General features: G+C 44.2%; 1 protein-coding gene across 1 annotated transcript in view; it reads right to left on the bottom strand.

Moving 5' to 3' along the window:
- BRIP1 (BRCA1 interacting DNA helicase 1) overlaps positions 1 to 25,415 on the bottom strand; it is a 746,182-nt gene that overhangs the window by 543,199 nt on the left and 177,568 nt on the right. Inside the window, exons 6-7 of the mRNA XM_075593097.1 lie at positions 4,953 to 5,094; positions 2,911 to 3,103 (exon numbers count right to left, since the gene is read on the bottom strand). Coding sequence (XP_075449212.1) covers positions 2,911 to 3,103; positions 4,953 to 5,094 — 335 coding nt within the window. The remainder of the gene's footprint in view (positions 1 to 2,910; positions 3,104 to 4,952; positions 5,095 to 25,415) is intronic.

The following is a 25,415-nucleotide window of genomic DNA, read 5'->3' on the forward strand; positions in this document are numbered from 1 at the left end:
GGCCTGCACAAACTTACGGCCCGCATGAGGCCCGCCTGGCCTCTCTGTGTGGCCCGCGATGACTCAGACCGGGCGCCAGTTAATTAATGAAATAAATAATTGCGGCCTGCTTCCCACCGCTTCCCTCCGCGGCCAGCTTCCCGCGTCCCCCCGAGCTCACCTCCCGTGGCCCCCTCCCTACGAGCTCACCTTTCGTGCCCCCCTCCCCTCCCCAAGCCCGCGTCTCCAAGCCCACCTCCCGTCCCGGGCAGCTGCCACAGGTATATCCGGGGCAGGAGGGGAAAGCGTCCGGCGGCAAGCTGCCCCCACCCGGTAAAGGTAAGTCACTGGCACCCACCCAGTCACAGTCACCCACTCACTGTCACACCGTCACACCGTCACCCAGTCACCGTCACCCAGTCACTGTCTCCCACCCACCGCCATTCACCCACCCACCGCCATTCACTCACCCACACACCGCCATTCACCCACCCACACACCGCCATTCACCCACCCACCGCCATTCACCCAACCACCGCCATTCACTCACCCACCCACCGCCATTCACCCACCCATCCACCCATGCAGGCAGTCACATGTCTTTTGTTGAAAATATAAAAAATAAACAGGTTGCATTGTAATCAATGAAAAACCTGGCGCCAAAAGTTCATTGGATAATCCTGTACTCCTCAGGGGATCAGCACACTTGCTTGACAGGCCATATAGGGGAAAAAACACAAACAGACACAGATCATAGTGCAACACTGTAGGGTTAAAACAGGTCTACACTAATACACACACTGCACATATAACATAGAGACTCCTAGTGACTATAAAAACTATTTATTAAATAAAAAGAACTATGCCATAAAATGGTTTGGACAAATGAGACCGCTGGTCATCCAGATGTGAAAAATCAGAGCCCTACTTACAAGCAGCAAGGCAAATACAGGCAATGCAACAAAGAGTCTTCCGGCTGCTGCTGATGTCTTTGCAGAGATGTAATTCCTGCTGCACCGTGACTTTCGTTCTGACTCTCCCTCCAGGGGTTAACAGGAACAAAAGCTTGGTATTGGACTTTTTGGGACACTTGGTCACATTTGAGCCCCATTGCAGCCGTTAGTTCTTGGCATACAGGACGCTTGTACTGTCCCTTTAAGGGCACGTGCACACTCGCGTGCAGGCACGCTGAGACAGCCTGTGTAACCGGAGGAGGAAGTGAGGAGAGCAGCCTCACGTGGAGGAGAGCTGTGAGCCCCACAAGCAGGCCTCCAACACTGCCACTGTTCCTGTTAACCCCTGGAGGGAGAGTCAGCACGAAAGTCACGGTGCAGCAGGAATTACATCTCTGCAAAGACATCAGCAGCAGCCGGAAGACTCTTTGTTGCATTGCCTGTATTTGCCTTGCTGCTTGTAAGTAGGGCTCTGATTTTTCACATCTGGATGACCAGTGGTGTTCTCATTTGTCCAAACCATTTTATGGCATAGTTCTTTTTATTTAATAAATAGTTTTTATAGTCACTAGGAGTCTCTATGTTATATGTGCAGTGTGTGTATTAGTGTAGACCTGTTTTAACCCTACAGTGTTGCACTATGATCTGTGTCTGTTTGTGTTTTTTCCCCTATATGGCCTGTCAAGCAAGTGTGCTGATCCCCTGAGGAGTACAGGATTATCCAATGAACTTTTGGCGCCAGGTTTTTCTTTGTTTTCACTTTCACTTTCTCTGTCAGTACTGACAGTATTACTAGGCAGCCTTGATATATATATTTTGCAATTGTCACACTGGTGTTTTAGTCTTTAGCGCTTGTGCACATTTTTTCTTTTTCACAGGTTGCATTGTAATGTTTTTTTCTGTATCACAATAAGAAAACAGTTAAGTAAAAGTTGCGCGCTAAAAGATATTTTTTCGTGGTAGGTGCGCTATGGGTTTGGGGGGGGGTGCGCTATGGTTTGTGGGGGGGGGGAGCCCTGCTATTTTCATTTGTCCCGGGCCCCATGATTTCTGTTGGCGGCCCTGTGGGTGATGTGAGGTGCAGGGGGGGAGAGGGTGATGGGTGATGTGAGGTGCAGGGGGGTGAGGGTGATGGGTGATGTGAGGAGCAGGGGGGGAGGGTGATGGGAAGTGCAGGGGGGGTCTTTGGAGGTGCAAGGGGGGGTCATTGGAGGTGCAAGGGGGGTCATTGGAGGTGCAAGGGGTGGTCATTGGAGATGCAAGGGGGGGTGATTTGTGGTGCATGGGGGGGTGATTTGAGGTGCATGGGGGGTGAGTTGAGGTGCATGGGGGGTGATTTGAGGTACAAGGGGGGTGATTTGAGGTACAAGGGGAGTGATTTGAGGTGCAAGGGGGGTGATTTGAGGTGCAAGGGGGGTGATTTGAGGTGCATGGGGGGTGATTTGAGGTGCATGAGGGGTGATTTGAGGTGCAAGGGGGGTGATTTGAGGTGCAAGAGGGGAGAGTGATGTGAGGTGCAAGGGGGGAGAGCGATGTGAGGTGCAAGGGGGGAGAGGGATGTGAGGTGCAAAAGGGGAGAGGGATGTGAGGTGCAGGGGGGGTGTGATGTGTGTGCTGTGCAGGGGGGTATTGTGTGTTTGATGTGGAGGGGGAGTATTATGTGTGTGGGTGAGGGGGAGAGATAGGGGTATGAGAGATAGATGGGGAGTATCGCAAAGGTTGATAGTGAGGGGTTCTGGGGGAGATATGAGGATGATGAGGGGTGCTGGGGGAGATATGAGGATGATGCTGAGGTGCTGGAGAGATGATGGTGATGATGATTTTACCCGTGCGACCCAATTTTTTTTCCTTGGAGCAGTTCGGCCCTTTTCACTTTACGAGTTGTGCAGGCCTGGTTTAAGACATTTGGTGAAAGGGAACGAATACCTCAAAACCTGAAGAACTGCTACAATGAGCTGATGTAGCCAGGTTCCCTCACCTCTCGGTCACAAGGGGATAGGGGACGGCTGCGGAAGCTGCCCAAATGCCGGTAGCGCTGCTGGAGGCCTGCAGCAGAAGCCACTCCGCTGCACTGCGGAGAGGGGGTGGGTTGCAGGGCCGTTGGAGCTGCGGGGCGATCCGGGAACACAGGCGGCTGCCATCTAGTCTTCTGCGCATGCGCAGTGGGGTCCCTGCGCATGTGCAATACAGTAGAGTTGCAGCAGCAATTGGAGAGGTTCTGCAAGGGGACTACAGTTCCCAGCAGACTTAGGGGCAGATCAGATGGCAAGAAAGAGCCAATAAGGCTCCACGAATCTACTGCAGGAGATACAGTTTACAGCGAATGAGCACATGCGGAGGCCATTAGAGTGACTGGCAGTTGGAGCCTTGAGACAAAGGGAAGGTAGTGTCCAGGTGCCAGTGGCTCCCGGACTTGGAAAGATATTCCCACAGGCCCCAGATAGGCTCCTAGCCCTGCTAAGTTTGTGGCTGCTCTAGGGAAGACCCCAGATAGGGACGCATCCCTCAGTATTAGATAGTGAGTGTTGCTGAGATGGTGAAAAGAGCCGCGCAGAATGCACAGCCTGCAGTTTGGGATAAGGCCAACAGTTTGGGATAAGGCCAACAGTACATCAATAGACAATTACAGGGACACACTCCAGCTGGAGCCCCCTCAGAGGTGGACCGAACTCATCAGGAGCTGCGGCTTCATGGAGACCTTCGTCGTGGGATCAGACGGGTCTCTTGTGTCATTCAGCGGTACCCGGGTATTGGAGTGCCCGGGAAGGTAAAGTGCACCAACGGACCACAGGGGTAGCGCTACTCCCTACACTTGGGTGGGACTGACTCTCATTGGGGGAGGACACCAGGGGTATTGGTGCCAAGCACCCTATGTACTTTGGGGGACACCCGCCCTGTGTGGTTATTATTGTTATTATACTGTATGTGGGACTGTATTGTTCTGTTGCTATAGATTTGTTAGTAAAGATATGTAGTCATAACTGTGTGTGTAGCTTTATTCATTGACTACATTGGTTCCTGAAAAGGGTTTATCCTGCAGTGCTAGGATCCCTCTCAGGTGGAGGCGCTGTATACTGATCGAACGTGATCCCCCCCCAGGCTCCCACTGGTCGGAGGATTAGGCCTCCTGTACGGCAAACAGGTATTCAGACAAAGATAAAACCATTTAGAAAAAAAAAGTTTAAACTTCATTAATTCGGTGATGACTGCAAATTTTTGGTGAACTAGAGCAGAGGTGCGCAAACTGGGGGGTGCGTCCCCACTGTGGGGGCAAAAGACTTTTCTGGGGAGGCGCAGCGTTTAGAGAGGCCACGCGCTGAGAGCGCGAGGCCTCTGTAAACTTACTTACCCTGCTTCAGTCACACGTCTTTATGGCTACATGGCATCAAATGACGCCCGTTGCCAGGAAACGTGACGTCAAGGGTCACGTGATGTCAAAGGACCCTGCAGCTTCATTTGACGCAACTTTAGAGGTGAGGGGGCGCGACTGAGGAGGGCAGGCAGGGGGGCGCAGCACAGGGAATTTGCGCACCCCTGAACTACAGAATAAGCACTTTTTTTAAAGTCTCAGGATCGGGTGTATGTTATATAGACCAGACATATAAACAAGTTGCTGTTATTAGGCAAGGTCCCAGTCATGAAAAGTATTTTAAAAAGTGAGGAAAATCCTAAGAAAAGGGCAACTTACGTTATATTATAAGACTTTCTACATTTGATCACATTCCGAAAGTCACATTCCCTTTGCAATTGTCTCATTATTTTCATTAAAAAGTTGCGGAAAGTTACTGTTAAGGGAGTATACTTCTAAGGTCTAAACTGCAATAAATTCACGTTTATTTTCAGGCAATAAGTCATCAGTCTCTCTGACATTTCATTGTAGGCAGCAATAATGAACTCCTTTGTAATTGGTAACAGTAACAAAATAGAATATACTGGCTGTGACATGACCCAACGAATACCAAATGATCACGAGGAAAAATTAAATATTTGTCTGTGCTGTCCTATCCTCTCCTAACTCGCCTTTTCATTACCTGCTGTTCATTTTGTGGTTGTCGGATTCTTTTCCTTTCAGCTTGAAAATCGTCATCCTGATCTGTACCTACAGATGCATGCTTCTTTGCACACAGTTTCGAAGCCAATGTTGGTTTGCCACTAAAGGCATCTAGGAGTAGTTAAAAAAAAAAAAAAAATAATTAATGTACTAAAACGGTAAATAAAAAATAATAATCTTAAATTATACCTCAGACACATACTTCATATAGCAACAGGATGCTAGAATGTTGAAATTAGATTTCGGACACACACAAATCCCTTTTGAACTCCAAAAGTGAGAAAGGAAAATTGTGTCATCATTGAGTTAACTCAGGTACAGTAGACTTATATTTTTTTTTAAAAAGACCCAAAATCACACATACTGTAGGGGCAGATTCATCAATTGCCAGTACGGTTTAGAGTACCTGATCCAGCATTAACTCCCATTGATTTGGATAGGAGTTAATGCCGGATTAGATGCACTAAACCGTACCGGCGTTTGATGAATCTGCGCCACAGAGAGTCTCAGAACTTGGATGTGTGTATTCAAGGCTAACACCCTATAAACTTACAGACAGGTTGTGCATTTTATTTATTTTTATTTTTAATTCTTACACTTTTTTCGATCTAATTTAAAAAAAACAAAATCATGAAATAAATACTAAATAAATAAAAACATGTAGAGAACACGTGTTATAAATATATAAATTTCATTATTTTTTAGGTTAACGGCTTGGTATTCCAACAAACTACATTTACATTTCTAATGATAAGTTGACATATTAGAAAAGGGAAGTCTTTTTCATTTAGAGATAGAACACGTACAAAGTGTGGTGGTGACTCATGGCCTGGTAATTGGACTCCCACTTCAATAACCTCCTTTCTTCTCTTGATTTTCACACAAATTGAATTATGAAGTCTTACTGAGAAGTCGAATAAGAGATGGGAAGCTTTTCGGATCACTGAGCAAAACCTGATAATTTCAGTTCTAGAACTCTAAACAATTATATTTTAACATGGGTTTATTGAAGACATTTTTGGATCTAAAGCTTGGTGCTTTTCAAGTAAGTAATGTTGCTACACGGTTAAATGCTGCAGTTATAGTCCGAGAAAAAAAATATTTAGCAAAAATGTTATACAGGTGCGTCTGGTTTTCAGATTGTGATCTATGCATATTTTAAAAATACCTGTATTTCTGTAGTAACATGCAAATAACAACAAGTGTGGGATGCTCAACACAAGCAAGGTATACCAATATTATATATAGTTACGTGCATGCATGGGATGTAACACAAGTGAAAAGTAAATGATATGAATGTTGGACAGACAATCTATAGTTTGCATAATTTAATAGTGATAAAATACCAGTTAAAATTGTAAACTTTAATGTGATTTAGAAGACTTCCAGAGAAGGGCAGTGCAATAGAAAGCTGGGACCTAAAATTATGTTGGAGAAATTTGTGAGGGGGAGGAAATTTTAGCAATTCAAAAATCAAACAAATTTACAGGACAGTAATAATAAAGAGATTTCCATTGGTAGGCAAAAAAGCTCTAGGAAATGGAGTGAAAGTGTCGGATATTTGTGAATTCTATATTTAGATGCTTATTATTAACCTACGTAGTGAGAAGGGTGTTTGTACCCCCGAGTCCTTAATACATGATTACGTTTGTAGGGCTAACAAATGTTCAAGTCACAATGACAATAATATACACCTTTTCATTCATAATCCAGACAATCTATACATGCTTTTTAGCAGAATATGAAGAATACAATTATATCCATGTTACAGAAATGTCTGAACTAAATGCTAAAATAAATGCTTTTTTTTCTGAACTGAATAAAGTCACATTAATATGAACTTATATAGATTGTATAAGTGCGACATTAAATTAAGGAGTGTAACATGGTTAGTATTTCCTGCCTGTCTCTTCCCCCTGACACTTAAATCACTAGCAGTCAAGGGCTGTGACAGGTAATCCTGTGGGCTTTCGACCCCCCTTATGTTCCCTTCTGAGAGACAGAAGTGTGGTGGTGACTCATGGCCTGGTAATAGCCTATCTGGTCTAGGTACAGACCTTGAGCCCACCCCTTCTGGTTCCTCAGAGGGGATGTGCCAAAGTTAGTCAGGTCTGTTCCCCTCCTTCCTAAGGAGAGGATGTGAGTTCCCCCTACTCCCCTCCAGGCAGTGGGAGAGGCCAGTCAGGCCACAGGGCTTACTGGCCTGAATCATCAAGGCTCCAGATTCACCATCCAGATGCCTGGGATCATCTGAGACACTGCACCGCTGTAATACCATCTATGAAGTGACAGCAATAAAGCCCCTTAGTTACTCTTTTACACCTGCCTGGATGGAGTCAGTACGTGTGGTGTATGAGAGATGTGCTTCTGAGGGGACTGCCTTCAATCTGCTTGGAGCCCAAAGAAGCTGCAGGCGCTGATACCGAACCCAGAAGCCAAGATGACACCTAAAGCCTGTCCTGGTCTCCACCCCATCGCAGACCATTCAGCTCTCCTGAACCCTCACAGGTATGCCGCACGACAACAGCTAGTAGCCGCAACTTGTATCGCCTAGAGGGTGGGGGTACATGTGCTACAGGAGTTTTACATTAATATATTCACCAGTCTTAAAGAACATCTAAGCATGTTATTGTAAACTGCTTCAGCAGTATAAAAGCACTGCAAACAGTGACAAACACATCTAACTGTTATAATTTAAATAGGTTTTCTGAATTCAGAAATGCAAAACATGCAACAGTATTTTATGAATGCATGTATTATGTAAAACAAGGATTAACTAGGCTCTTTAGAAATAGATGCACGTCAATTAATATAGACAATTTTAAGGCTGATGTTCCCCCTTTTAGTTTCAAAAGGAGGCATCCTATATTTTGGGATATACATCATAGGAGGGGTGACACTTTAGCAGTAACGGTTACGTTATGCAGCACCTCAGTGTGACTTTTACATCAGTAATGTATGTCATACATCAATGGGATAGAGCAGCAGAAAATGTACTCTGCTACAATTAAGAAGGTCTGGTATGTCAATACTGGGAATCCCAAATATTCTAAAATATTATCCTTAATAATGACATACTGCACTTACTGCTCCGACAAAGCTTATTCTAACAAAAGCCGCCGGTTGACCGGGACTTACTCCAGCTGGCGCTGAGAATAGACAGCGCGCCAGCCGCATCCCCTCCGTGCCCCCCCCCCCCCCCCCCCTCCAATCCGCGCGCATTTTTATGTCCCTTCCCGACCCCCTAGCTGCTCCTGCTGTGCCCCTCTGCTTCCGTGCTCCCCCGCTTACCTCACTTCAAACCTTCAGGGGAGTCGGGGAAGCCGGGGAAGCCGGGTGCGCACGTGACTGTGGCGTCACCGTGACGCGCGGACGGGCCGCTTCTCCACGCTGCCAGCACGCATGCTGCCGTGCGGCTTTTATTAGAATTAGCTGTGTCGGAGCAGTATGTACCATATATCCCTCTGTAGAGCTTTGCTTGTTAAAAGTGAAATGTCTTGTACACCAAACATTGGATCCACTTACAAGTAAATAAGTATTTTAAGTGATCTTTAGTTGGTTAATAAATCACTTCTGTAGTATTTGATAAGGGACTTTTTTTTTATTCAACTGCCATTTTTAATGAGTTATAATATACTGAGTATGCTTTGATTTCCATAGATTCCATTGGATGTCTGCTAAGTTCAGTCACATGATCACTTGCTGCACAACAACTGCTAAAAGGTCATAGAATATCAAGCTCAAGAAGGATTGGCGTTGAAAATATAAAGACTAGCTTTTTACCTTTTTCAAGGAATTTCATTCTTTGAGTAAATGGCACACTGTAGTCTGCATTAAAACAAATACAATCTGAGACATTACATTTCAAAAAAATAAATAATAAATAAATAAAATAAAGCAGGGAGCCATGTCTCCAAAGCTTTTCACAGTAACTCGAGTAATTCTTTAAGACATTAGATTGGGAAGAAAAAGTAATCAAAATCAACGGTGAATATTTACGTCACCTACGATTTCCAGAAGACATTGTTATTTGTGACAAGCCAGAAGTCCTCCAGCAACAAATTGGAGAACTCACCAAAGCAACTAAGAATGTGTGCCTCCGTATGAATATCAGCAAGACCAAAGTAATGTTCAACAAATGTGTCCAGTCTGTGAAGATCGACATAAATTTAATAAACCTAGAAGTCAAAGACTATCAACCTTGGCAAGCTAACAACAAAGGATGGGAACCTTTTGAAGGAAAATCAATAGGAGAATGAAGATGGGTGGAGCGCATTTGGAAGAAACAAGACAATATTTCAAGGGAAGCTTTCACTGTTCCTCAAAAAGGAAAGTTTTCGACCAGCGTAATCTGCCCGTGCTAAAGTATAGATGTGAAACATGAACCCTAAATGCAAAGATAATTCAGGAGCTTCAGACAACGAAAAGAAGTATTGAGAAATGTATGCTGGGTATTACCAAAGAGATAGGGAAAATAATGAAAAGGTTAGAAACCAAACATAACTCAGTGACCATCACTAGGGTGAAGAAACTAAAATTGCAGTAGGCCGTACATATCAGAAAAAGATTTTTTCATCATTAGACATAGAAGGTATTTGACTGGACTCCAAAAGAGATTAAAAGACCAAGACGAAATACCAAAAGTAAGATGAAAATCGGAAAATTTGTTGGAGCAACTCGGAAGAGATGCATGCAACCGCAGTACCTGGAAGATCCTTCAGGAGGCAGTGGATCTACAAGAGCCGATGATAGATACAGTCTATCCATCTCACATCAACGTTGATTTTTTTACAAGTACAGGTGGTCCTCGGTATCCGACGGTCTGCTTTTCGTCTTTATCCGACATTGCATAATGCAGCTCGCTGGACGTATTATCTGATGTCGAAACCGCTTCGGCTGCGTTTATAGTAAAAGTGATGACGCGCACGACATTGCGCGCCGCAAGAATAAATCTGTGGAAGTCAATGAGGGCGTCCATAGTGTGCGCAGGCACGATACAGAGCGACAACGCGGCAGAATATTCAAGCTACAAATGAATTAGTTTTTTGATTTTTTTAAACAAAATTTTTTTTTATTGGGCGTATGGTACAGGTAAACAAGACTCTAACACCACATTGTCCTACAATTCAGTTTCCATATCACATCAATTTTTTGTAGACTGAACCAACTGGACAAACAGCGGAGACTAACCAACTAACCAGACCAAGACACTGGGAGGGGAGGTGGGGAGGGGGTGGAGGGGTGGGTTGAGCAGTCCAGGAAGCCTCTGGTTCTCTTCTAATCCACGTGGCCCCTGACAGTTTGGGAGAGGTCTCATCTTGTGACCCATGGCTTTGTCAGAGCGTTGCTAGCCCCCCGTCAACCCTACCTGTCCCTTGCTTGCCTATCGTCAGTACCAGCACATCATAAGAGAATGCATTTCAAGCTATCAGAGCAGAATATTGGATGCATCTACCCCTGGGATACCCGTTTGGGCCAACCACGGCGCCCAGATTTAAAAAAAATTTGTGCAGGTGTCGTTAACCAGACTCGTTAACTGCTCCATCCGGCAGACGTACCAAATTCTATTCCTGATTTTGGGAATTGGGATGTTGGGTAAGTCGGGTTGCTTCCATAATGCTGCGATTTCGCACCTCAGGGCTGTTGCAAAATGTGCAATTAATTTGTGCTCTGATCTGTTCAACCCCCGGGAAACAATCAGGGGTCCAAAGGGACCGCGAGACCGAGAATTCTCTGTAGCCAATTAATAATGTCTTCCCATATCGGGACCACCTTGGTGCAACTCCACAGCATGTGCAACAAGTCTGCCTGTTCCCCACATTGTTTTGGACACAAAGGGGGGTAATCTTTGACAAACATAGCCAATCTCATCATAGCCAACCTCATCAGGACCTTATATGCATTCTCCTTTAATGTGGTGCATATAGAATTCTTTGCCGCCGCCAGTACAATAGAGTCCCAGTCCTCGTCTTCTAATGTCTCCCCTAAGTCCTCCTCCCACCTGGTCCTATAACTAAGTTTATTGTCGTCATCCTTTGCAGGACAGACCACCTCTCTATATATACCAGAGATAAGTCCCTTGGTGCCTGTCCCTCTTGAACAGAGCTGCTCAAAATTTGTTCGCCTAGGGCGTTTTGGGATTTTAGTATAGAACGCTCTTAACGGGAGGTATCTAAAGAATACTGAGTTTGGCATCTCTTTATCCGATTTAATTTGCTCAAAAGATTATTGAAATTCTGCCCTCCAGGTGTAGGAGCCTTGTGAGGCCCTTCCGTTTCCAAATTGCTAAGTCCTTACTCTGCAGACCCAGAGCGAAATCAGGGTTTCCCAAAAACGGGGTCATTAAGGAGTGCTGCCTTGAAAGGGCATACTTGTACCTGCTACTTTCCCATACTGCTAATGAGCTGCCCATCGCGGATAGCGGGTCACGTAGTGTCTTAAATACCTTTTTTGGTAGCCAAATTAAGTCCTGTAACTCCACTGGGGCACAGCAATCTTTTTCCAGTTCTACCCACCGCCTTAAGCTTGGGTGCGTGTGCCACTGAGTAATTTGAGATAACTGGGCTGCTCTGAAATACGACAACAAGCAAGGTACCGCCAATCCCCCTCTTAACATGGGCCTAATTAGCGTACTAGTTTTAATGCGTGGTGTTTTGTTATCCCAGACGAATTTCACCATAGAGTACTGCAAACGGAGGATGTCATCCCTGGCCACTTGTACCGGGAGGGTCTGCAACAGATATAGGATTCTGGGGAGGAGATTCATTTTTATACTCTGGATCCCACCGATCCAGGATATTCCGTAACCTGACCACCGCCTGAGATCCTCCTTCAGGGTTCTTATCAGTCTGGGGTAATTTGCTTTGTATAGGGCGCTATACTCTTTTGTAATGTTAACCCCTAGGTATTTAATATAGGAGGTTTGCCATTTGAAGTTAAAATGTACAGCAATTAATTTTTCTGTAACCTTAGGAAGGTTTATGTTTAGGGCTTCTGACTTCGACTGATTAATTTTGAAACCGGATATCTTATTAAATTCCCCCAACAGACTAAAGACATTTGGCAGAGAGGTGAGGGGCTGTGATAGTGTTAATATAACATCATCGGCATACAGGGCCACTTTATGTGACTGCTCCCCAATTTGGATTCCTGCTATATTTGGGCTGAGGCGGATATGTGCTGCCAGGGGCTCAATGCATAGTGCAAAAAGGAGAGGAGACAGGGGGCATCCCTGCCTGGTGCCGCTCAGGAATTCCTTCGATGGGAAGCCCTGGTGCCTGACCTTTGCCGTCGGTCCCTTATACAGAGCTAGAATTGCGCCCATCATTCTCCCACCTAGACCTTATTCCCCAAGCATCTCTCTCAAGTAGCGCCAGTCAATTCTATCAAATGCTTTATCTGCGTCCAGACTAACCACCATAGGCGGAATATTTTTCCTCTGAGCCAAATCAATTAAATCTATTATGTCTGGTGTTATCTGCTGCCTGTCTGCCGCATATGAACCCTACTTGATCAGGATGGACCAGCTTTGGCATCACCTGGTTGAGACGGATAGCCAGTAATTTGGAAAAGATTTTAGTATCCGAATTAATCAGAGAGATGGGTCTGTAGCTTTTGTAATCTGCTGGGTCCTTCCCTTGCTTATGTATCACTGAGATAGACGCCTGAAGCATCAGGCCAGGGATGGGGGCACCCTCCAGAAAGGAATTGAATAGCTTTAATAGATGAGGAGCTAGTAGATTTTGGAATTTTTTATAATATAAGTTAGAGAACGTCGTGTGTTAACAGAAAAGAGGGGAGGGGGAGATCACAATGGAGTGCCAGGGAGGGTAAGTGGAGTTAGGGAGGTAAAGTTACGTTTGTTGGGATATATATCAGGGTCGTAAGTTGGGCCTCCTACAGGGGTAGAGATGGGGGGGCTCGAATATACTAATGTGAATATTTTTCTTTTTTAGATCATGTTAGATGGAGGGGGAGGGAGGTTTGGGTCCGTTCCCGCCTTCAACATGGGTCTCCATCCGGGCCAGGGGCTTTGGATGCCTTCAGTGATTTCATTACCTCCAAAAGCTCCTCTAGTGTGAAGTCTTCCTGTAGCGCGTCCCTCGACTCTCTGCTCAATCTAGGTAATCTAGCCCCCTTTAGGAATGTCTTCAGTTGTTTGCGCGTGGCCCCACTCTGGGTAACCTTTGCCCCGTCATATAGGGTCCCGTAATATGCTTTGAATTCTTCTACTATTAATTTGGGGTCAGAAGTGAGGTCCCCCCTCCTTGTCCGAATATGAAACTTTTGGTCTCTATCTCTATGTTTATTAGCAAGTAGGGTAACTGGCTTGTTCGCTTTTTCAAAAAATTTCCGCTTAGACCATGACATTTTCAGCTCGGGAGGTCAACAGTAAATTTAGCTTTGTTTTGGTATCAAGCAACGCCTTTAGAGTCGATGCTTTTTTGTTCTCTGTGTAGGGCAGACAGGACAGACAATTCTGATTGTAACATTTTGATCTTTTTGTCCTTCTCCCTTTTACGTCTGCTCGCGATCCCTATGAGCTTGCCTCTCAGAGTTGCCTTATGGGCTTCCCATAGAGTGGATTGTGAAACCACACTGCCGACGTTCTCCTGAAAGTATTCCCTGATTCTATCCCCTACTTTCTGTTCAATCTCTGGGATTTTTTATCAGTAACTCATTGAGTTTCCAGTTCGCTTCTGGCCTGTCTAGACTGAAATCAGTGCACCGCAGCTCAATAGGTGCGTGATCTGACCATGAAATATCATAGATTCCTGTATGGGAGATCTGCGAAACCATTCTGCTAGACACAAAGAGGTAATCTATCCTGCTGTATCTGTCATGTAGGTGAGAGTAGAAGGTGAACTCTCTCTCCCGTTGGTGTTGTTCAAGCCAAATATCTATTAAATTGTTGGCCCTCAGTCCCCTGGACCATGAAGACCGAACGTTCGTTAGCTTGTGACCTCCCGGGGTACATCTGTCCATTGTCGGGTCTAACGTCTGGTTAAAGTCACCCCCTAACACTACACAACCCTGAGCCAGTTTACCAAGAGTTGAGAAAAATTTGTCAAGGAAGGCTTCCGCTTGTTCACTAGGGGCATAGACATTTGCCAGCGTGATGGACTGGCCACGAATATCGCCTACTACAATTAAGAACCGACCATTTTTGTCTTTTTTTATGAGCTTGACGTTCAGCGGTAAACGGTTGTGAACTAGAATTGCCACTCCTCTCTGTTTTTTACTAGCTGTGGCTGAGAACCAACTCTTGTACCTGCAATCTATATACTTCGGAGAACTAGTTTTGGAAAAATGTGTCTCCTGTATCAGAATGATGTCTGGGTCAGATCTTTTACAGTCAGTCATGGCCACTCTCCTCTTCCGAGGGCTGTTAAATCCCTTCACATTGTGGGAAAGTATTACAATGTCCCTACCCATTTGTAGAGACCCAAACCTTCGCTTGTCCGTAGGCACTCTGGGCATGTGGGTATCACCTGTGCGAGGACCTCTCAGCCAAGCCGATCCGTATCCGCCCTGTGCTCCTTGACTGCATAGGGGAGAAACAAAGGGGCACACAAGAGGGGAACATTGAGACACTGACGACATAACATATAAATACATGTAAAGAGCAACCGGTGGCTGGGCGGGGCCAGACCCCCCCCTGCCACCTTATCTGCCTCTCCTGGGCGTCCAGCCTGGGCGCAGTCCTGGATCATCTTCCTGCTGCTAAAGCCCATGTCAGCTGGCCCAGTGAGGACTTTCATGAGCCACCCGGGAAATTACCCCCTGGCGCTCATGTGGAGACCCATGTTGAAGGCGGGAACGGACCCAAACCTCCCTGATCTAAAAAAGAAAAATATCCACATTAGTATATTCGAGCCCCCCCATTTCCACCCCTGTAGGAGGCCCCACTTACGACCCTGATATCTATCCCAACGAACGTAACTTTACCTCCCTAACTCCACTTACCCTCCCTGGCACTCCATTGTGATCTCCCCCTCCCCTCTTTTCAGTTAACACGACGACCTCTATGTCTAGCTCCCCTTCCCTATCTACCTCTTCCCTATAGCGTTGCTGATGCTCAGCCCCCTCAGCTTCTAGCTCTCGGTCTTACCGCTACCATCTCTCCTCTATGTCCCGCCCAATCCTCCCTTCTAGGTGGCCTGGCGAAGTTATGGGGTCGTCCTTTCGTAACCACCTATGTGCCCCAGTCTCTCCTCTCCATCTGCTTCCTTCCTCTCTCCTCGCTTCCGCTCCCTCTCTAACCCATCCTCTCCATTCCTCTTTCTAGTCCTTCACCGCTACTTCCCTCTAGTCCCCTTCGCACCCCTTTCTTAGCCTACTACATTCCTCCTCAGGCTTCCCTAGCCGCTGTGGCCCAGCCCTCTGCCCTCTTCTCTGCGCTTGGAGCCTCTCTCTCGGCAGTCTGTTGCTGATCTCATAGTCCAGCGAGAGCTAGGGGGGTCTCGTCGCCTTCCGTCGGATCCTCGCTCCTGCCCCCTCAGAGATGGCTGCCTGTCTACTTCCGGTGACGTATATACGGATGCCACCATTCTCCAGCAGGATGCCCGAGAAGTTGGGTGTTTTCCTGCTCGATCTTCCCGCCATACCGACCTCCTCTTCTGCTGTCCTGCCATGGAGTCTGTGTCCTTCATCAACGCCATCTTGCCTGTTTTGCGTTCCACCGCCATCTTCTATTGCCCGGCCAGGTAAGATTTATGCTTCAAATTTATCTTTATTTTGCAGTTATTTCAGCACTACAAAACTGGGACATCACACTTTTGGGAGTTCAGAACAGAATTAATTTTTAATTAGACCGGAACATCGGTAACTTTAGGAAACTGAACAGGCAACCAACATATTGCTCCAATCCTCTCGGCTCAGTCCTCTTCCGTGGCTGCTGCCTCACGGTTCCCTCTCAGCCTGCCAGCTTTCTGTAATTCTGCCTCTGGCGACTGCTCTCTGCGTGGGCCTGCCGCTGAACCCTCCTTTACCCCCAGTTTGTGGAGAAAGTCTTCACCTTCCTCGATCTCTTTGATGGAGATGGCCCTCCCGTTTCTGATGACCAACTAACCAAACGGGAAGGTCCATCTGTAACGGATCGCTCTCTCACGTAGGATCTTCGTGATAGGTTGAAGTTTTCTCCTCCTGGATAAGGTGACTGGGGATAAGTCTTGAAATATCTGCAGGGTGGCATCTTCGGACCGGCAGGCCCCCTCTGCCTTTGTTTTTTGGAACACTGCGTCTCTGGTCCGGAAATAATGGAGCCGTGCAATCACATCCCGCGGTTGCTCTGTAGCTGATGGCCTGCTTCTAAGGGCTCGATGGCAGCGGTTCACCAGGAGTTCCTTCTAAGGGCTCGATGGCAGCGGTCCACCAGGAGTTCCGCCTCAGGGAAGTCGGGGAGCAGTTCCGCCAACCAACGGGAGACGAACCCTTCCACATCTGTGACCTCTTCAGAGCTGCCACGAACCTTGATGTTATTGCTGCGATCCCTGTTTTCCGCATCCTCTTGCCGATCTGCTAATTCCGTTATCTGGGAATGTAAATGCGATGTCATTTTTTCGTTTTTCTTGATTGTTTTAGACGCAGCCGCCATCTTTTCTTCTAATGCTCCGGTTCTTTCTTCCACACTCTGCACCTCTTTACGGAGCTCTTGTATTTCTGCATGTAGGAGGGTTTTCATGTCTCGGTATAACCTGTCAAAATCACATCGGCGTACCGGTAGCTGTTCTGGTCCTTCTGCCGTGTCCTCGTCTCGGTCAGATTCAGAACCCGCCATTGAATTCGGCGCCATTTCTGCCCCGGTGCTCTGTGAGCTAGATCTGCTCAGGTATTTCCTTAGATCTCCCCTATTCTTCTTCCTGGAATTTTGCGGAGCCATCCCTGCACATTCCCCATTTGGACTGTGGTAATTTTGGGTCGATTTGATAGCTTTATTGTGGATATTTTAAATCTTTTAATTTGGCGGGGGACGGAGCTCAAGGCTTACACTTCCATCCACCTCATCCTCGCGCATCCCAATGAATTAGTTTTTTTCGTAACAGAAAAAAAGGGGGGTGCGTGCGCCTAATAATTGAACCCTGAACTACTAAACTGACTAATGAATAAAAGTTAATGAATAAATAGGGAAAACCTTAATATATGTGAACCACAATAAATAACACAAATAAAGATGATGTGACATGAACCATTCGGGAACGTCAAGAGTCTGGCTGTGAGGTCAATACAAATATATTATACAAAACGGTATGAAGTGCCGAAGACCCGAATAAAACTACAGCTTCCAATGCAAGGGACCCCAGTCCTTGATAGAACATAAAAAACTAAAGAAAGAAAAGAAAAAATAGGAAGCGCAGAAATACGGGTGAAAGGCAAACAAGCCACTTAATAATAAATATACCACACAAAAAATACGTAATAAACAACCAATATAATGATAAAAATCAATGCAAATTAATGTCCATACTATCTTAGAAATACTGCTATATAGCAATCGAAGCCCGTTGCTGCAAATGGAGAAATGATACAACAATGGGGGAAGGGAAGGGGATGAAAACCCTCGCATCAGCCTATAATTAAGTGAGATAAACAACGGTGCAGCTCTTGTGAGCTCTTGTGCGCACTGTTTATTAACACTTAGATCACCTACTCTACCAACTTACAGTTAAAGCTGTTTAATCCCATAATTAGGGATCCTCCACGACCAGAGCTATTTCAACATTTTAGTCTATTGTGGCTGCACTATACCATCACTAGTGAGCTTTTACTTTATTACTGCATATTTTGCATTACATTTTTTGGCATATACCTTTGCATGTCAGTCCACCGTCACCTGTATCTATTTTACAGGCTTTTTAACCTTGTTATTGCTGAACCAGGGGGCAAACTATTCAGTTAATGATTGTTCATCACTGCTAATTAGCAGATAGGTAGGATCTCTACCTTTCCCCCTAGATGTCAGTTTAAGTATTGTGTATTTTTGTCTGTTTTGTGTGTTGTTTTACCACTGTCAGTTGTTCATTTATTTCAACGATTTTGACACTTATTTTAACTAACATAATTAAAGCATTTCAATTTTAAGTCTATCATCATTACATTTTCATATACAACGAGTGCTGCCCTGAGGGTGTCTTTGTTTTCTAGTATTCATCCTGCAAATGGAGAATCAAGCAATTGAGGACAACCTAGTGCAAGAGCAAAGTTCCAGAACCAGAGTGGGAGCCCCAGCTGATGCAATGTTCACAGGTTGATAAAACAGTTAGTGAGGTGGGAGTAAATAAAGACCGCAAGTGAGCCACTGTATGATAAGCTCACCCAAACTCCAGATGATAATGTGGGGACGGCTCTTGAATTCCTCCTTGCAAATACCTCTAACCCCAAAATCCTCAAACACTCAGTTGACGGAGACTGATGATCTTTAGCCTACCGGGTTTCCGGGTATGGCATCACGGCCGGACGTGACACACCAACCCTTCCCGGCTACAGCAGAGACCGCTCAATCCTCCTCCGCAATGCAAATTACGAGCAGGCACGCCAACACTGGAGGTGACGTCGCTTCCTCCAGGCACTCCACAGCAAGCAACAGCGCTGGCATCGATCAACAGGACAGCAAGGCAACAGGACAACAGGAAGCACAATTAGACTGTAAGCTCCTCGGGGCAGGGACTCCTCTTCCTTAATGTTACTTTTATGTCTGAAGCACTTATTCCCATGATCTGTTATTTATATTATCTGTTATTTATTTGATTACCACATGTATTACTGCTGTGAAGCGCTATGTACATTAATGGTGCTATATAAAGACACACAATACAATACCCCTGGCTCCTCCTACGCGTTTCACCACTCACGTGGCTTCATCAGGGATAACATAAAGTTGAATGCATACCATATATATACCCCTGAATAGAGGTTGGACTGATTGAGATGATTAACAATTAAATATACTAACACAATCAATCACAGGGGTAAATGGACGCATAATCACTGTATGGAGAATGGTTCATGCCACAAAAAACAAGAAAAATAACAACAGTTAAAACACACAATGTAAAATAGCAATAGATCCTTGATCAATTTCAATAAATACATGAAATATGTCTACATTTATGCTAAAACAATCCACTATGGATATCAATAAAATATTCAATGTAAAACAATGATAATTTCCTAAACAATTACAATGGATACATAAAATATGTCTGAGTAAATACTAAAACAATCCTCCATGGATACCAACATAATCAAATATATTATATAAATATAAAAGATCTCCCATCATGTTATTGAAATGCTAAAAGATCAAGGTCCTCATTTAGATCTCTTGGACTCAGTGTCAGTAATTTAAAAATCCAATATGTCTCTTGTTTTCTGAGTCTTAGGAGTCTATCACCTCTCATATTTGTTTTTTCAATATGTTCTATACCCGTGATAGATACTGCTGCGACACACTTTATTCGAGCAAATGACCAGTTTGTACCTGGCAGATACCTGGAATGCGCCGCTCCTCACCTCTGACAAGCCCCGTTGCGTTTGCCTTCCCAGCCACGGTTCATGCCTGGCTGACGGGGGCCTGATCTGTTAAATGATAATGATCAGGATTTAATAGGCTGCAATGCTTCGCGTGTCCACCAGATGGCATAAATTCATGAATTGTAATGCAGTATATATATATATATATATATATATATATATATATATATATATATATATATACAGTACTGTATATACACAGTATATATATATATATATATACTGTATAACAACTACCCTATAACCCCTAACATACAGTACTGTACACATACAGTACTGTATATGCACATACATAAATGATACTACTGTATGGGCGGCGGGGGCGAGATGTGTTTGCAGCAGAGAGAGATCCGCTGCTCTCTCTGCGCAAACATCGGCACATTAAAAATTATTTTAAATACATTTTTATTGATAGTGTAGATGTGCAGGGGGTCTCCAGAGCTGAACCGCACTGGTTTCAGGTCGGGGGACCCCCTGCTCCCCGAGATACAGCCCCCTTTATGAGGTGCCGGTATCCCTCTGCTTGGTTTAAAGGGCCCGATCACGTGATTGCGGCCTGTAAACCAAGCGGAGCAGAGGTATACCGGCACCCCCTAAAGGGGCCTGTATCTCGGGGAGCAGGGGGTCCCCAGACCTGAAACCAGTGCGGTTCTGCTCCGGAGACCCTCTGCACATGTACAGTATAAATAAAACACATATATAAATAAACACTCGTTCTTTACCTTAGCGGCTATGCGCTATGGTAAAGAAGCAGCATTTCTGTATTTTAATAATATTGTACAGTGAGCAGGGGGTTCCCTGAGCCAGAAATTAATGCTCAGGGACCCCCCCTGCTCCTGCTCAATATTATTAAAAATACAGAAATGCTGCTTCATTACCATAGCGGATAGCCGCTAAGGCAATGAAGGGGTTAACCCACGGTGCCCGCTTTATTGTGGGTAGTGGGGATGGGTGAGGGGGGTATTTGGCCCTTGGTGTGAGTTTAGGACTTGCGGGGGGGTTGCGGGTGCACTTTACCCCTTCACGACCGTAGCAGTTAATACCGCTACGGTCATGAAGGGGTTAAGCCCTCCCGCTACCCCCCCGCAAGCCCTAAACAAGCACCATTGGGGCTAATACCCCCTTCACCCACCCCCGCTACCCACAATAAAAAAAAACTCACACACAGCAGCCGCCAAAAAATAAATAAATAAATCTAAATAAATAAATAAATAAATACATTTGAAATACATTTTTATTGATAGTGTAGATGTGCAGGGGGTCTCCGGAGCTGAACCGCGTTGGTTTCAGGTCTGGGGACCCCCTGCTCCCCGAGATACAGCCCCCTTTATGAGGTGCCGGTATCCCTCTGCTTGGTTTAAAGGGCCCGATCACGTGATCGCGACCTGTAAACCAAGCAGAGCAGAGGGATACCGGCACCCCCTAAAGGGGCCTGTATCTCGGGGAGCAGGGGGTCCCCAGACCTGAAACCAACGCGGTTCAGCTCCGGAGACCCTCTGCACATCTACACTATCAATAAAAATGTATTTTAAATGTATTTATTTATATTCATTTATTTATTTATTGAGATTTATTTATTAATTGTGCTGCTGCTGCAAGTCCTAAACTCACACCAAGGGCCAAACACCCCCCTCACCCCCGCTACCCCCAATAAAAAAAATTCACGCACAGCAGCCCCACAATTAATAAATAAATCTAAATAAATAAATAAATACATGAAGAGAAATAAATATATACTGTACATATATATATATATATATACAGTATATATATAATAACAATCCCTATACATATACAGTATATACTGTGTATATATATATACTGTATACATACATACATATACATATATATATATATAGATATAGATATAGATATATACAGTATATATATACACACAGTATATACAGTACACACACATGATGAACCAATATACAAATACATGTAGAATGGTTATCAAAATCATACTGTCCTAAAAATAACGCTTCTTTATACAGACAATAATAATAATCCATTTAATAATCCTAACTGATCTTACAATATAAAACATAACATTCCAATCCACACAGTACATTGCATTTACATTGTATAAATGATGCATAAAATCTATGCACCATATACATTCTGCAAATGAATGTTAACAATATAATTGCAAGTTACTGTACCAGTAAATACAAACACTTCCAAACAAGTCAACTATTTTAACCAATCGAGTTAACAAAAATCAATATATACTGTAAGTACCAACCAGAAAACACTATTTAAAACCAAAGCTAACCATTACAATACCAAGGATTACATCTATCTAATTGTAAAAAACCTTATACATTATACACAGCATTGCAATAAACAACATACATGATGAACAATACAGTACATCCCCTGTATCTCCCTGCCTTCAGTGTAATCTGTTTGAAGCCCCCTCCCCCCTAATGTTTCTGTTAAACAGATTACACTGAAGGCAGAGAGATTTAACAGAAACATTAGAGAGGGGGGAGGGGGCTTTAAACAGATTACACTGAAGGCAGAGAGATATAAAGCCCCCTCCCCCCTAATGTTTCTGTTAAACAGATTACACTGAAGGCAGAGAGATTTAACAGAAACATTAGGGAGGGGGGAGGGGGCTTTAAACAGATTACACTGAAGGCAGAGAGATGTAAAGCCCCCTTCCCCCTAATGTTTCTGTTAAATCTCCCTCCCTGCCTGCATTGCTGTGAGTGCAGTGTATGTAAATGTTCCCAATGTGCATACTGTGAGGTCTAACCACCCTCACCCCCTACCCACATACCGTTACCCCCCCCCCCCCCCCCATCCTGGCCATGGCCCCTCCGCTTCTGCAAAACAGACACAAAAATTAAAACATCCAAAGTAATGTCCCCTAACCCCTTAATCACCATAGCGGTTATTAACCGCTACAGTCATGAAGGGGTTAACCCACCCTCACCCACCACTCGGGATGCCTACATACCCTCCCACACTAACCCCCCCCCCCCCCGTGAGGCCTAACCACCCAGTCAGTACCCACAAGGGAGGCCTACCCACATACCGTTGGGGAAACACCCCACCCCCAGTACCCACAATAAAAACAGTACAATGACCCACAATAAACAGCATTATATTTATTAAATACATTACCCACCCCCTGTGCCCCCCCCATAAATACAAGATTTATCCTTTTACATACAGGGTTCATAACGCAGCCCCACGCTAGTCCCCGGTGGGCTGGCAGGGCACCTGGACAGACCTACAGTTTACCAGCAGCCCTTTTTACACAGGTTCTGGAGGCCTGCTGGTGGATCTTGCCAGCACCATGGCACCCAGGTGGTCTCCTTGGGCCACAATTGGGTCCCCACGGTAGGCCCAAGGATGTCTGGGAGCCCCGGGTCAAACCCACAGGTGTCTGCGGGGCCTCGGGTGGTTCCCTCGGGGGTCTGGGGAACTCACGGGTGCTCACTACGGGTCCGCGGTGCCCCCACAGAAGTGGGACCACACATCATCATCCCCGCACCTACGGGTCGGCGGTGCCCCCACAGAAGTGGGACCACACATAGTCATCCCCGCAGACTATGGGTCCGCGGTGCCCCCACAGAAGTGGGACCACACATCATCATCCCCGCATGTGTCACCCGTGGAACCACCAGCCTGATACCCTTGGGATACCCGAGAATACCCGGAGGTGGTCTCCATAGGCCCCACGCAGAACCACGGAATCAAATCCTGAATGTAAAAAAAAATAAACCTGGCCTATACATTCAATACATACACCCTCCCCCCCAACACCTACAGTACAATAATGTGCAAAATAACTATTATCCAGATATGGATAATAGATTAATTGCCCATTATTAAAAACATTAACCAGCATATACAAATAAATAAAGTACTACTGACCTCATCAATACGACGTGTCCGTCGCCAGCGCCTTCCTTCCTTCTCTTGCCCACACAAGACATAGCCAATACCAAGCCAATACATTGCAACTACATTCAGATATCAATTAACCCCTTAAACACCTTAACGGATAATAACCGCAAAGGTAATTAAGGGGTTAAGCCACACAGGCACGATACCCACCCTTCACCCATGAATTTGTACTGTGGCTTCATCATGCAACTATATATATATATATACTGTATATATATACAGAGAGACAGAGAGAGAGAGATATATACAGTATATATATATATATATATATATATATATATATATATATATATATATATATATATATATATACCACTGTCATAGTCTCAAACCTGCTAGCCATTAAGACCAGCCTCACACTGATGATACCCATCAAGGTTGAAACATGTATGTGAGTAGGTCTAATGGCTTTGCATCTCATCCCAGCCTCTGTTTAAAAGCTGTGTTTAAAACAGCATGCATTGGCTTGAGGATTGGCTTGTGTAATACGAGCTTGAGACAAAAGGTGGCACTGAGTGCTCATTTGCATGTCATTTCCCAGAATCCCTTGCTGCAGTGGAAGTGCTGTATGCTGGGTGACAATGGGGAAAGACAGGGTTGCAGACCTGTCTAAGACATGCAAATGAACATACAGTAATATTTACAGTTGCTATATATATATATATATATATATATATATATATATATATATATATATACACACGTTATATGCACACCCATGATAAACCAATATACAGTACAAATAAATGTAGAAGGGTTATCAAAAGCATACTGCCCTACAACCAAACACTTCTCCATACAGACACTACATTAAAATCAATTTCCTTTAAAAATCCTAACTGATCTCACAATCTACTGTATATCATCACAAACCAATGAAAAACCTCACATTCCAATATATATGATGCATAAAATCTATGCACCATATACATTCTGCAAATGAATCAACCAAGTAAACAAAAATCAAAAGCCAATACATTGCAATTACATTCAGATATCAATTAACCCCTTAAACACCTTATCAGATAATAACCGCAAAGGTGATTAAGGGGTTAAGCCACACAGGCCCGATACCCACCCTCACCCATGAATTTGTACAGTGGCTTCATCATGCAAATATATATATATATATATATATATATATATATATATATATATATATATATATATATATATATATATACACACACACACGATGATCCAAATATACAAATAAATGTAGAAGGGTTATCAAAAGCACTGTCCTACAACAAAACAATTCTCCATACAGTACATACACACTAAATTAAAATCAATTTCCTTTAATATTCATAACTGATCTCTCAATCTAAATCATCACTAAACCTCTGAAAAGCCAATTAAACAACTTACATTCCAATATAAATGATGCCTAAATATCTATGCACCATATACATTCTGCAAATTAATCAACCAAGTAAACAAAAATCAATTAGCAATCATTATTTACATCCCTAAACAATTCACACTAGATCCCGAACAATAAAACCATTAACAAATTCACGCCTAGAGCAGAACAATTAAGCCTTTGAAAAAATATAAGTACCGACAAAAATACAACCTTTACAAACCAAGCCTATCCCTGACCTTCCTCAAACACACAATACAATACCAAGGAATACATCTATCTAATTTTAAAATACTTTAAACTCACAATAAAGCATACAGTAGCAGCATACACAAAATAATTTAAAACACATCTAATCCAGCTTTTAAAACAACATAATTTCTTACCCTGTACTGTACTGTATGTATATATCTCTCTAGACATATATACATACATACATACAGTGGCAAGAAATGATATACCACAAAAAAAAAAAATACACATGTTAAAAAACCTTTTGAAATAATTAACAAGTTAAATAAAATACATTTCTTTACTGTAGTTCACTTACCATTAGGGTCTTACCATTAGGGTCTTACCATTAGGGTCTCCGGAGCAGAACCGCGTTGGTATC

The sequence above is a fragment of the Ascaphus truei genome, chromosome 3 (genome assembly GCF_040206685.1).
Source record: "Ascaphus truei isolate aAscTru1 chromosome 3, aAscTru1.hap1, whole genome shotgun sequence".
In the NCBI taxonomy this organism is placed as follows: domain Eukaryota; kingdom Metazoa; phylum Chordata; class Amphibia; order Anura; family Ascaphidae; genus Ascaphus; species Ascaphus truei.